At 46.2% G+C, this 12,177-nt stretch overlaps 1 protein-coding gene across 2 annotated transcripts in view; it reads left to right on the top strand.

Annotated features, from left to right (window-relative positions):
- Positions 1 to 258: 258 nt before the first annotated feature.
- Positions 259 to 12,177, top strand: part of SHC4 (SHC adaptor protein 4) — a 104,901-nt gene continuing 92,982 nt past the window's right edge. For both annotated transcript variants that reach the window (XM_045201870.3, XM_024568225.3), the window contains exon 1: positions 259 to 1,225. In XM_045201870.3, the coding sequence (XP_045057805.2) occupies positions 641 to 1,225 (585 nt within the window). In that variant the 5' untranslated portion in view covers positions 259 to 640. The remainder of the gene's footprint in view (positions 1,226 to 12,177) is intronic.

Genomic DNA, 12,177 nt, shown 5'->3' with positions numbered 1-12,177 from the left:
GAGCAGCTCGGGTCACTAGTATTCCTGGCTTGCGGCCCGGAGGGGATGCGAGACGAAATCTTTCAAGAGAGGACAGCCATCAGAATCAACGAACTCAAGCAGAAGGCCCTTTGGCTCTTGTTCATCTTTTCTTTCTATTCTTTTTTAAATGAACAGTCATTGGAACAAATAAAGGGTTAATAGGCCAGTTATTGCCCCGCCCTGTGGGAACCGGAGGGAGCAGGTTTGAAAGTTCCTGTGCGCAGAGGGGTGGCTGGAGGTGGGGGGCGCCAAATAATTCTGCTAGCTCCCACACCGCTGGCGATGCGGCGGGACCGGGTGGCCCGTGCTCGGCCGGGTTCGTTCTGTGCCTAACAGTTGGCCTTGAGTGATCCCCGCCTCCGTGAGCCTGGACACAGGCTTTCCCAGCAAGGAATTTGAGGCGAGAACACCGGGCGCTGCCGCCTGGGCCAGGGAGGGACTGAAAGCTGGGGAGGCGTTTTCCCTCTCGGCTGTCATCCCGAAGGGCTCGGGAGCAGCGCTGGAGAGGTAGCCGCGGAGAGTTGCACGGAGCGTCGAGGCATTTGTTTTCTGGACCGTTTATCTAGCAGACTACGGGGCGATTTATGCAACAGTATCCTGTTTCAACACTGCCAAGGCTATGCGAGAACGCGGTCAGGACAGCTTGGCAGGACTCGTGCTGTATGTAGGACTCTTCGGGCACCCAGGGATGCTGCACAGGGCCAAGTACAGCCGCTTTCGGAACGAGTCCATCACGTCCTTGGACGAAGGCAGTCCCGGAGGCTCCGTAGGGAACAAGGGCTCGCCGCAGCCTCCCTGCCCGGCGCTGGCGCCTCACTTGCCGGCTGAAGATGCCACCTTGGCGTCCCAGGAGAGCCCCACCCCACTGTGCACCTTGATCCCGCGTATGGCAAGCGTAAAGCTAGCAAACCCAGCCACCTTGCTGAGTCTGAAAAACTTTTGCCTGGGTACCAAAGAGGTACCCCGCCTGAAGCTCCAGGAGAGCCAGGATCCGGCTCCCAATAGCCCGGCTTCCCCCGAAACCAGTCTAAATAGGTCCGGGTCTGCACCCCCGCCACAGCAGGACGTGGTGAGGCTCAGGGCAACCGCCGTAACTCCCGATGCCTGCCCCCTTCCGGGCCCTGGGGCGCCAACCCCAGGGAGCAGGCAGGACAGGCACTTTCTGCAGCACCTGTTGGGGATGGGCATGAACTACTATGTGAAGGTAAGTCCATTTGTATTCCCTTCTCTGCACTCCTAAGAACTCTTGGGGAAAGGGGCGGCTTCTCTGCTTTCTGCAGGGGCTGCACGGACTAGTTTTGGACAAGACTTTGTGCAAATGGACCGAGGAAAGGAGGGGAGCTGGGCTTTCAGATTCTGCAAATACCTGGCTTGTGCTGGAGTCCGACAACTTTGGTTCAAGGACATGAACTGGTGCTAACTTGCGGGTAGTTGCCAGGTGTAGGGGCAATTTCTCATAGAAGCAGCCAAGACGGAGTCTTTGCACTCACTCTGGACCTAGCATTCTAGCCAGGAAGGGTCAAGAATTTCGAATCTGATTAGTGACTGAGACCTGGTAGGTAATACCGGCCATTGTATTTCTGTGCTAGAGGAATACACCGTGCGTAAGGTACTTGAGTTATTTAAAAATTTTAATTCAGCATTTAACAAACACTTCTCAAATCATGGCTAAGTCTGTAGCCTTGCACTAGGAGCTAGTCTGAGGTCTTTGGTGCCTATTTTTTGCTGCATTGCCTACAATGTGGCAAGTAGGCCTTGTCTGTGTGCTGTGTGCAAAATCAAGGTTCTTGCTGGCTTTGCATCTGGTCTTGACCATTCCAGTTCTGGGTAAAAGAAGAGAAGAAGATTTGGTCCCTACCTTTCTGGAGCTCACATGTCAATTGGTATGTTCAGACCAATGAATGCATGTGAAATAATGAGAGAGATATACTTAGCAATAGATATATAGAAATTCAGAAAGGTTGTGGTCTGGCATCCATTCACACTAGAAACCCTTTGGGGAAGGTGCATCTTGGAAGAGAGAACAGAAGTGGATTGGCAGAAAGGAAGAGATTGCAGGCAAGGCAAGGGTTTGAGCACAGCCCAAAAGGCAGATATCCCTGTGGTGGCCACAGGGGAGCATCACTTAAGCTGGGCTTAACTGGAGAGAAGGGGGGAATGCTGGAAGGCAGCAGAGAGAGAGTGGCTGGTTCATAGTTGGTACTCAAACAAATACGAGTCGAATAGACATGGATAGGTCTCGGGGAGGAGGGAACAGTTGACCGAAGCTCTTAAATGCTTATGAGGAGTTTTTAAACACTGATTGGCAAACACGATCCCTTGTACGTTTGTAGGCAAACTGTGACTTGATGAAAGTGCTTTCGAAAAGATCAGCTTGCCCTGGCTGGTGTGGCTTGGTGGACTGAGTGCCGGCCTGTGAACTGAAGAGTCGCCAGTTTGAGTCCCAGTCAGCACACAAGCCTGGGTTGCTGGCCAGGTCCCCAGCTGGGGCCGTGGGAGAGGCAACCAATCGATGTACCTCTGGCACATCAATGTTTCTCTCCCTCCCTTCCCCTCTCTAAAAATAAATAAATAAAATCTTAAAAAACGATGAACCTGTGGATTTGTTTGAGATGGATTGAAGCAGGGAAAAGTTAGAGATTGGAAGGCCAGTAAGAAAGATGCTCTGGAAGCATAGGCAGGAAGGATGAAGACATCGATGATGGTGGAGGTGCGAGAAAGGGGGTGAACGAGAGAGACTCTGAGAAGGCTCACAGTTTGGGGTGATGGATCAGATCATTTCAGGTCATAATACAAATAACAGAATAGACAACACTGGTGGAGCAGGGGGCAGACTGGTGAGTCTGTCAGTGCTGTTTATGCAAGTTGTGGATGACTACTGATGAAGGAGGCTGTCAAGGGTGAAAAAGTACCTGCAACCTTAAGCCTCAGAACACGATTAGTGATGCTAGTGATAGAAACTGAGTGAACTGGGGAGACTCGTGCTGTTTGCTCTTGACATGTTACATTTACAGTAATGATGTCTAAGTGGTACTCACTTGTAGGTTGGCAGTCATATAAGACTAGCACTCAGGTGAGAAGTCTCATCTAAAGGTGTAAATTTGAGAGCTGGCCCAATAACTGTATTACAAACAGTTCATCAAGATCTCTAGGAAGAGCAACAGTGAACATTGGAAGGGTTAAAAAGAAAGCAGGCTTGGAGCAACCTTGGCAAATGGAGAACTAAAACCCTAAGGAAGATACATTTATGGGACGCTCAGCTCTTGCCCTCCACCACAGCGACATGGCTCATAGTGGAAATAGTTTCACGCACCTACTAAAAAAAAGTTCATGGGCACGTTCTCGTTGGTCAAGCTTCAGTGTCTGCTAGGTCCTAACAGGAACACGAGTGACTCCTCACACCCACGGTCTCAGAGCCTGCCTTCCCATCACGTAGACATCCTCTACCTTCTGCCGTGCATTTCCTTCCCTCCTGTACCGCCTTCCACCGCCCCGTGCCCACACGCCTGCACAACTTCGAATGTGAAGAGAGTTGCGCTGTGATCCCCACTGTCCCTGGGGAATGCCTCCACTGGCATTTTACATGTGTAATGAGAACCCCATCTGTCTTTTCCTGGCCGTGATAACTGACCCCAGGAAAAGTGCTGACCCATGACCCAAGTGAACCACACTATTTTGCTGTTAGTGACACAAGATAGCAGTTATCACCTCTCTCAGGATGTCAAAATACATGGAAGAGCCTACTTTGATAAATTTGATAGAACCCTAACTTTGAAAGATGGAAGGGACTCAGAAGTTACCAAGTTCAATGCCTCTGCAGGGAAACTGAAACCCGGACAAGTGTTTTTTTTAAGGCCACCTGGAAGTCCAGAGGACAATTAACTCTAGAACTCAAGCCCCTTTGGTGCCATTCTTTGCTCTTTTACCACAGGTTTTCATCCTGGTTGAGATTCTCTTCCTCAGACTTCTTTGAGATGTGAACCAATTTTTAAAAAAATGAAATGCCAACCCAGTAATTTACAGTGGGAAAAAAAGGGACCAAAGTTGTGACCCCACAGAGAAGCGTGCACACAGGAAGACTGAAATCGAAGGTTCCTTGGTGGTGATGGAATTCGGGCAGAGACGTGAGAGAGAAGTCAAGGGCGGGGCGGAGGGGCATGGGGCCAACTTTTGTGGGCAAAAGCAGCCACATATTCTACTTTCTTATCCACGTCACACAATTGCTCCCCTCCCTGCCTGAGTTTACCTGTTCATTCATTCACTCATTTATTCAACAAATATGTATTGTGAACCAATTACGTGACAGGAGCTGTTCCAGACCCTGAGGATATGTAAGTGAATAAAAGAGACCAGGTCTGAGCCCTGACGGAACATGCACTCCAGTGAGTGGGGACGGGCCCTGACTGAATAAACGAGCCAGTTTAATACGCCACGTGCGGGAAGCGCTAGGAGAGCACGAGAGCAGGGGAGTCAGGAAGGCAGTGGTGGGCGTTACGTTTTGGGGACTTAAAAATGGCACGGCTCATTTCGTTTGCTTGCGTTTTATCTTCACAATAGCAACTGTGTTTGCCATCTACTCTAACTTAGCATTGGCTTTGAGTTAAATATGCTACTTTACAATGACTCTTCTTTTGGTCTTACGATGTAGAAGCAATTACACAGCTGAAGACACTTCATGAATCCTGAGCACCTATTTTTGAGTCATTTTCATTTAAGCTCAGGCTTTGAACCCCCTGAAGGTCTCAGGGAAGGTGGCCTAGCTAATCATTCTTTGATAGATACTGGGCCAGAAATGGATAGGCAGGCCTGAGCAAAGTAGTGAGGTGGGTGAAGTCTGTTAAGTAATGCCAAATGGTTTATTTTCACCATAAGATTTAGGCTTGTTTCTTTATGAGGTCTTCCCAAGTCACTTCATCCACCAATGAACATCCTTGGAGGTCTCCCAGGTGCCCCACCCAGTCTGCGGTGAGTGTGGAAAACATACAATGTGACCAGTGTGCTCATCTCGTCTTTAAAATGAGAAGCTCATCTGTAGGGCCTTGAAGGTGCCCCCAGCACCAGCATTTAATGACTCGGCTCCTTTCTCCACATGGGAAATGTTTAAACTTTCCCATCCCCAACCCCCAAATTGCCTATGCTGAAGTTCAAAGACTAAATAAAGCAGAGACAAAGAAATTCACCCTGACTGAGCTGCTGCTACAGGTAGACGTAGTAGTTCTCTAACGTACTAACCCTCTGAGACAGGCTGCGTTCTCCACATGAAGACATGGAGACCCCCAAAAGTCTGTTACCTACCCTACACTTTACCCATAAGTAGCAGACAGGATTCAAGTCCAGGTTTGTCTCTCTCCACTGCTCGTCTTCTTCCAGGTAGTCCTGGAAGTTTGTGAATGGAGTAGTGCACGCGCAGGACCACGCTGTACAGGATAGTTTTATGACGGGACAGCCCATAGAACTTGCTGTGTTGCATTCATTTGCATGATTTCAGTCTCCTCACTTCATCCCATCCCAGCCCAACTACTTCCTCAGACTGTATGAGTTTCCTAGGGCTGCTGTAACAAACACCACAAACTGGGTGGCTTACAACAGCAGGTATTTCTTCTCTTGCAATTCTGGAGACTAGAACTCTGATATCAAGCTATTTGCAGGGCCATGCTCTCTCTGAAGGCTCTAGGGGAGGATCTTTTTTTTGCCTCTTCTAGCTTCGGGTGGGTGCCAGCAGTCCTTGGCATTCCTAATCTCTGTCTCCATTTTCAGGGCTTTCTCTCCTGTGTGTCCGTGTTCACATTTTCCTCTTCTTATGAGGATGCTAGTCACTGGATTAGGGCCCATATTAATTCAGTGTGACCACATCTTAACTTGATTATATCTGCAAAGACTCTACCTCCTAATAAGGTCACATTCATAGGTTCTGGGGGTTAAGACTTCAACCTACCTTTCTGGGCAATGTAATTCAATCCATAAACATCCCCTAGAACATTTATTGCCATGTGTTTGCCCACATAGATGTTCTTGGGTATTGGGCTCCTCATCTTTTTATGCAAGTGTGAATTTGTGTTGAGGTGTTTTCTTTGCTTCCTTTGTAAATCTCACAGTATACTCTTCCTGTCAATCCTCCTGTCTCTAATGCCATGTCTTAATACTGAGCCAATACTCAGCATTGTCTATTGTCTGGATTAGACTTGGTGCACAGAGTTGCAATGTTCTGTCTGCCCCAAGTATCTTTTCTGCAGGAGAGCACAGGTCTAGGAGTGACGAGATCTGGGTTAAAGTCACCGCACTCACATTAAATAGCTGTGTGACCTTGAGCAAGTCACTTTACTTCTCTGGTTCTCATTTTCTCAGATTTAAAACTAGAAGTTTGAACAAAATGCTGTCTGAGATTTTGAGACTCTAGGTCTCCTTTTCTACTGGTTTTTAATCTGCTTCTTTTAGGATTTCTTGTGGTTAGAAAACAGATTCAGGACAGTTTCTTGAAGGAAATAATTTTTAACATCTCTTCATTAACAGAGAGGAGAAGGAATGCCCTTAGCACCCCCTTTTTAACACTGAGCCTGCTTCACCAGTCAAGCAGAAAGGGGTGTGTTATACTGGCACAGGCTCAGGGAGAAGGGAGTCAGGGAGTGGAACAGCAGGCGAGGGTAAGGTTGTAGGAGGACAGAAGGCGGGCTGGTCCACGGGGCAGGCCAGGGTGAATGATGGTGGCTGGGATGCTGAGAACTTGGCCTCCATCATGTGGTCTAGTCTAGCGAGGCCAGGCTGGGGCATGGTATCTAAAATGGGGACTACAGGAGCAGCAAAATTAGTTAATCCTCTATTTCCTATAGACAAAGTGCTGAGAGGAAAGGCCCTGTCACTCACAGAGACAGTCTGGTAACTCTCCAGGAAACCCCTGAAAAGATAGTCCCATGGTTTATGTAAAATAAAGGTGGACCTGAGAGGTGGGGGCCAGGTACTCACAGCTAATGGAGATGGCTTTCTGCCTCTGACATTTTACCTCTTTTCTAAGTTATTGGTGGTTAAAAAGGAGGTAGAATGGGTGAGAGGAAATAATTCCTTCTAAAACTGACAATTTGGCATTGAAGATATTGTATTTTCCTTCCTGTTTCTTTCTTGGAGTACATGTACAAGAAGATTCTGCTTGAGCTTAAGAAAATCCTAGCAGATTTGACCGGTTGTTCGTTAAACCCTCACACATGGCTTGTTTGTCCAGTCCTTGACCACCCGTGGTCACTAGAGCATTAACTAGAAGAAAGAGTCTTAGAGATGACCAAGTTCAATACCTTATTTATAGTTGAGAAAACAGAGGCTCAGAGATGTGAAGGGACTTTCCCCATGCCTCACAGCAATTTAGTGGTGGATCCCAGATGAGAACTCCAAGTTCTGTGTACAGTGCTCTGTTTTCTACCCGTATCTTGTTTTACCATCGTCCCTCACTGCCCAAACGAAATGTGCCATGCCAAATGTGTCTACTTGATTAAAATGCTGTGCATGTGCTTTTTACAAGACCAGAATGAAAACTTTTTTTAAATAGGAAAGCTGTCTTTAAAAAGCAGTGAGAAGGGAGCACTGGTGGGGTAGCTCAGTTGGTTAGAGTATTGTACCAATACACCAAGGTTGCAGGTTCGATCCCGAGTCAGGGCACATACAAAAATCAACCAGTGAATGCATAAATAAGTGGAACAGCACACCAATGTTTCTCTTTCTCTCCCTTCCTCTCTCTCTAAAATCAACTTCTTAAAAAAAGCAGTAAGAAGGGAAAAGAAAGCAAGAAAGGAGTAGCAAGGAGCCAAAAGTACATTGCTTTTTGCCAATTCCACCTTTTTGTTTGTGGCGGTTCCTGGGGGTGGTAACAGGTCCACAATGGACAAGTACTCGTGCAACATGTGCGGTCTGGTCCCATTTCATTCATCTTCCATGACCCTTGGGGGTCATTTCCCCAATGTGACTTTTCTTTTCACTTCCATGTTCACATTACTTTGAAGCCAGTACCACGTCACCACATGGGTTGTATTGAACCAACCCTGTTCCCCAGTGAGAGACAGTTCCCAGTGTCACAGTTCCATCATGAGGACAGTGATCTAAAAGAGGCCCGCAGCCCGTGAGGCAAGGTGGTTCCATGCCCCTCCCCACTGGCCGTAGGATAGGAGGTGGTAGCTGGGGTTTCTCCCCTCTCCTAAAAGATACAAGCTTTGGAGCTCAGGAGGAGTGGTCATATTTGCACTGACATATCAACACCACGGTGACCCAAAGACACAGGCCTCAGTGCTGCCCACAAAGAGCCTCTTCCTGAAACAGGAGAGTTTTGCAAGGGGGTATTTGGAAAAGTTGAAGAGTCTCAAAAAACTGGGTTTCAGATTGAGAACATTGGCTGAGGTCATAAGAAATTTTTTTATTTCATAGCAATGATGATACATACATATAAATTTGCAACCATAAACTTAGGTACACAAGAAATGTCATTAAGTTGTATATATTTTTAAATCACATGAAATCTAACACCAAGCCCTTTCCTACTTGACTGGCAGGAAACATTCAATCAGAAAAGCAAGAAGGAAAAAAGAATCTAAAAAACCAAGGATAGGCTAAGGAGCCTCTGGGACAACTTCAAATGTACCAATATTTGAATCATAGGGGTGCAAGAAGGAGAAGAGAAAGCAAGACACTGAAAGCTTATCTGAAAAAATAATGAAAGAAAACTTCCTTAATTTGGTGAAGGAAATAGACATACAAGTCCAGGAAGCACAGAGAGTCCCAAAAAGATGGATGCAAAGAGGCCCACTCCAAGACACATCATTAATAAAATTTCAAAGGTTAAAGATAAAGAGAGAATGGCAGGAGGGGAGGCGTGGAGGTGCAAAAGTGGAGGATGAATGTGGGAAATAGCAATTCGATTTGTTTGGAGAGGGTGCAAAGTATAGCTAGGAGATCTGAGGGAAAATAAGATGGACTGATACTACAAGAAAGCTGTATAATATCTGAAAAGTTTCCAACAGAAAACCATTGAATATCTTTTTAAATAAGGGAGTGACAAACTCAGGTATGTTTTAGAAAGATTATATAGCCTACAATGATCAGAGAAGATCCAAAAGAAGGGGGACTGGAAAAAGGGAGCTCAGACGAGAAGAAGTTTGGGAACAAAGGCAGTGGCAATAGAAATAAGGAAAGATGTAGGACCCATTAGAAGAGGAAGTGGGGAAGCAGGAGGCGTTTGGGGGTATATTCCATTTTGCATGTGCTGCATTCAAGGTGACCTCAAAGCATCTAGGTGGGAGTCCCCAGCAAAAGTAGAATAGTTAGAACTGAGGCGAAATTATTTTTGCTGCTGTTATCATCACAATGCAGGGAATGGACGAGGCTACCAAAAGGAGAGTGTAGAGCAAGAAGAGAAGAGGGCTTTGAGAGAGCCACATTTAGGTATTTTTTGGAGGCAGAGGAAGGAAAGGCATCAGTGACAGAACTTGCAGAGTGAGTAGCACAAGGGAGAGAGGATGGTCATCTAGGGCAGGAGGAGGGTTTCAAGGAGAAAAGTTGGACCAAACCATGTCAGAACCCATGGGGAATTCAAGGGAGATGAGAACTGAGAGCTATGGATTTGGCCTTTTATCATCTTACTGCCCGTCTCCACTAAGATATTAAATTCAATGGTTGCAAACCAAACATTATTGGATACGGCACCCCCACTCCCTCCTCTTGTGTTCTCAGTGAGTGACATCCCCCAGTTGTTCGAGTCAGAAATCCGAGTCATTCTAGACCACTCTCTCTGTCTTACTCCACATGGCCTCCCGTCAATTCCTCCTTTGTGACATTTGTCACACATTCATTTTTCTCCATCCACACTGGAATTCCTAAGGTGGGGTCTACAATAAGCAGCATTTTCAAACTTTTTGTTTAGCTTCTTTCTGGAAGTACTCTAGTCAAACACACTTTGTGAAACTCTCAGTCGAAACTAGGAGGTGACTAGTCGTAACACATGGTAGAAAATGCTATATACCACCAGAAAATAGTCAAATATATCAGTGTAACAAACTCTGAGAGGTAGAGACAACTTCTAGGTGGGTGGTCACAGAAGGCTTCTAGGGCAGATTATGGCATTTGAGATGGTCCCTAAGAATGGATCGAAGTTTTACCACAGGAAATGTATATTTTAGAAAGGGTATCACATATGGACAGGGCATAGGTGAGGAAATATGGGTTAAATACCAGGGAGAGCACCAGTTTCAGTTTGGTTAGAATAGAAGCTGCTTGGGAAAGACTGGTAGATAAACAGATTTAAGGCAGGTTGGAGCAGGCCTTAGCCATCAGGCTAAGAAGAGATGTCTGAGCAGGGGCACCAGGATTCATCTGTGGAGAGAAGGGAGTGACTGCAGGTGGGGGATCCTGTTCCAAGTCTGTTCTAGCAATGGTCACAGTGAGAAGCGTCCATATTGGAGTGTTAATAGAGGACGTGAAGTTAGGAAGCACCAGTGGAAAAAATGTTATGGAGGAAAAACGTGATGAAGAGGACACAGAGGAAGCACAGATTCCAACACAACGCACCTGAGGTTTTGAGGTAGCAAGGACTTGCCAGTAAAAGACACGAAGGAACACAGGAGGGGAACAGTATTGAGAAGGCAAGAGGTTTGATTTCCATGACATTGAACTCTAAGTCGCTGAGAGTCATCTAGGAGAGAGGATGGTGTCCAGCAGGCAGGCAGAGGTAGGGAGAGTCTCAGGCCTGCTGTGCACTTTGTGGATCAAGTCAGGTGACCGAGCGTCCTTCCCTACCTGACAACTGTCCTATTATAACAAATAGATTTTAGGTGATTTTCGAGGGTGGAAGAATGGAGTGTTTCTTAATATTACATTGTAGAAGGCCTCTTTTCTGATAAAAATGTTCCATATGTTCTTTTGACACTTAAGTTAAACTTATATAAATGTGCTTTTGTTTTGTAGAGTCAAGGTCTTACTCTCAGTTTTATAAATACAATGATTAATGTCCCCCTTCATTGTTTTTTGCGTGAATTCTCCCCATAGTTTATTCTCTACCTTCCTCCTTTTAGTTTCTTTGAAGTGAGATCTTAGAGACATCTTCAACACAACCTGAGTGCAGAATCAGTTTTATTTTAAAAATCATTTAGAGTTGTCTTAGGCACATGTAACATTATTTTTAAAAGCAACTTATCTTCATAAAGTCTTTCCAAAACTTTTGACTTAATTTTCATAGAAATGACTACCTTTAAAGAAATCCACACACAGACTCTCCCAACAACGCCAGCTGGTACACTGGTACAGACGGGTTCCTAGAACACTCACCTGCCCAGGGAAGCCTGCACTACAAGGGACCCAGCCTGCAAAAGATAATTCCGTGGGGTTTTTTTCCTGGTCCTTCCTCGCATTTTATCAGTTTACTCAACATCTACTTAAATGATGTGATTTCATTGGCTATTACAATTGCCACGTATAGGTGTGGCACCGATACAACGGGACTTGTGGTAAGTCCGCAGTTCAAATGGTGGCAGCAGAAGGTGCGGACATTCTGGTAGCCTGGCGGCTACAGCGAATTGGTTAAGGGGCTGCCCCTCAGCAGTTGTATTGTAGTACTGTGTGCTAGCAACTCACCAGCTTGATTTGTCGATATGACTCACAATACATGTTCGATTTTTGTCATCACGTATAAGTGCTTCGTTGCATAGTTGCAATCAATGGGTATGTTTTACATTCGGCAAATTTCCCAGCAGTTAACTTGACAACAACATCCTGTCCTTGAAGAGCAGACAGCGTTTAAGGAATACTGTGGTGCTTCGTCTCCACAGGTGTCTGTTTAGGGAAAGTGACACATAGGATGTCCCAAGGCGAGCTAGAAATTGAAAAACACAACTAGGGATACAGCAGATACCCTGGCTGCCCTGCAGCATCCTGTACGAGACCCTGTTTTCAGAAGATGAAACTGAATCTGCAAATAGAAGGGTATCTCTGGGGATGGAGGTTTAAATTTAGAAACTCATCTATGACCCTAAGCCTTTTCTTTTACAAAGAAGACCCAAAGCATGTGATGTTCTAGTTCCCCGCACTGTTGCCAACAGAACAAGGGGCTCCTGGTCCCCAGGCTGGGAACATGCTCTCCCACGTATTGGGTAGCTGCAGTGGCTGAGGTCCAGCAAGACAGACATTTCC

This window comes from Desmodus rotundus, chromosome 7, assembly GCF_022682495.2.
Source record: "Desmodus rotundus isolate HL8 chromosome 7, HLdesRot8A.1, whole genome shotgun sequence".
Lineage (NCBI taxonomy): Eukaryota > Metazoa > Chordata > Mammalia > Chiroptera > Phyllostomidae > Desmodus > Desmodus rotundus.
Note: the sequence above shows the minus strand (reverse complement) of the source record. Positions and strands in the feature narration are given on the sequence as shown.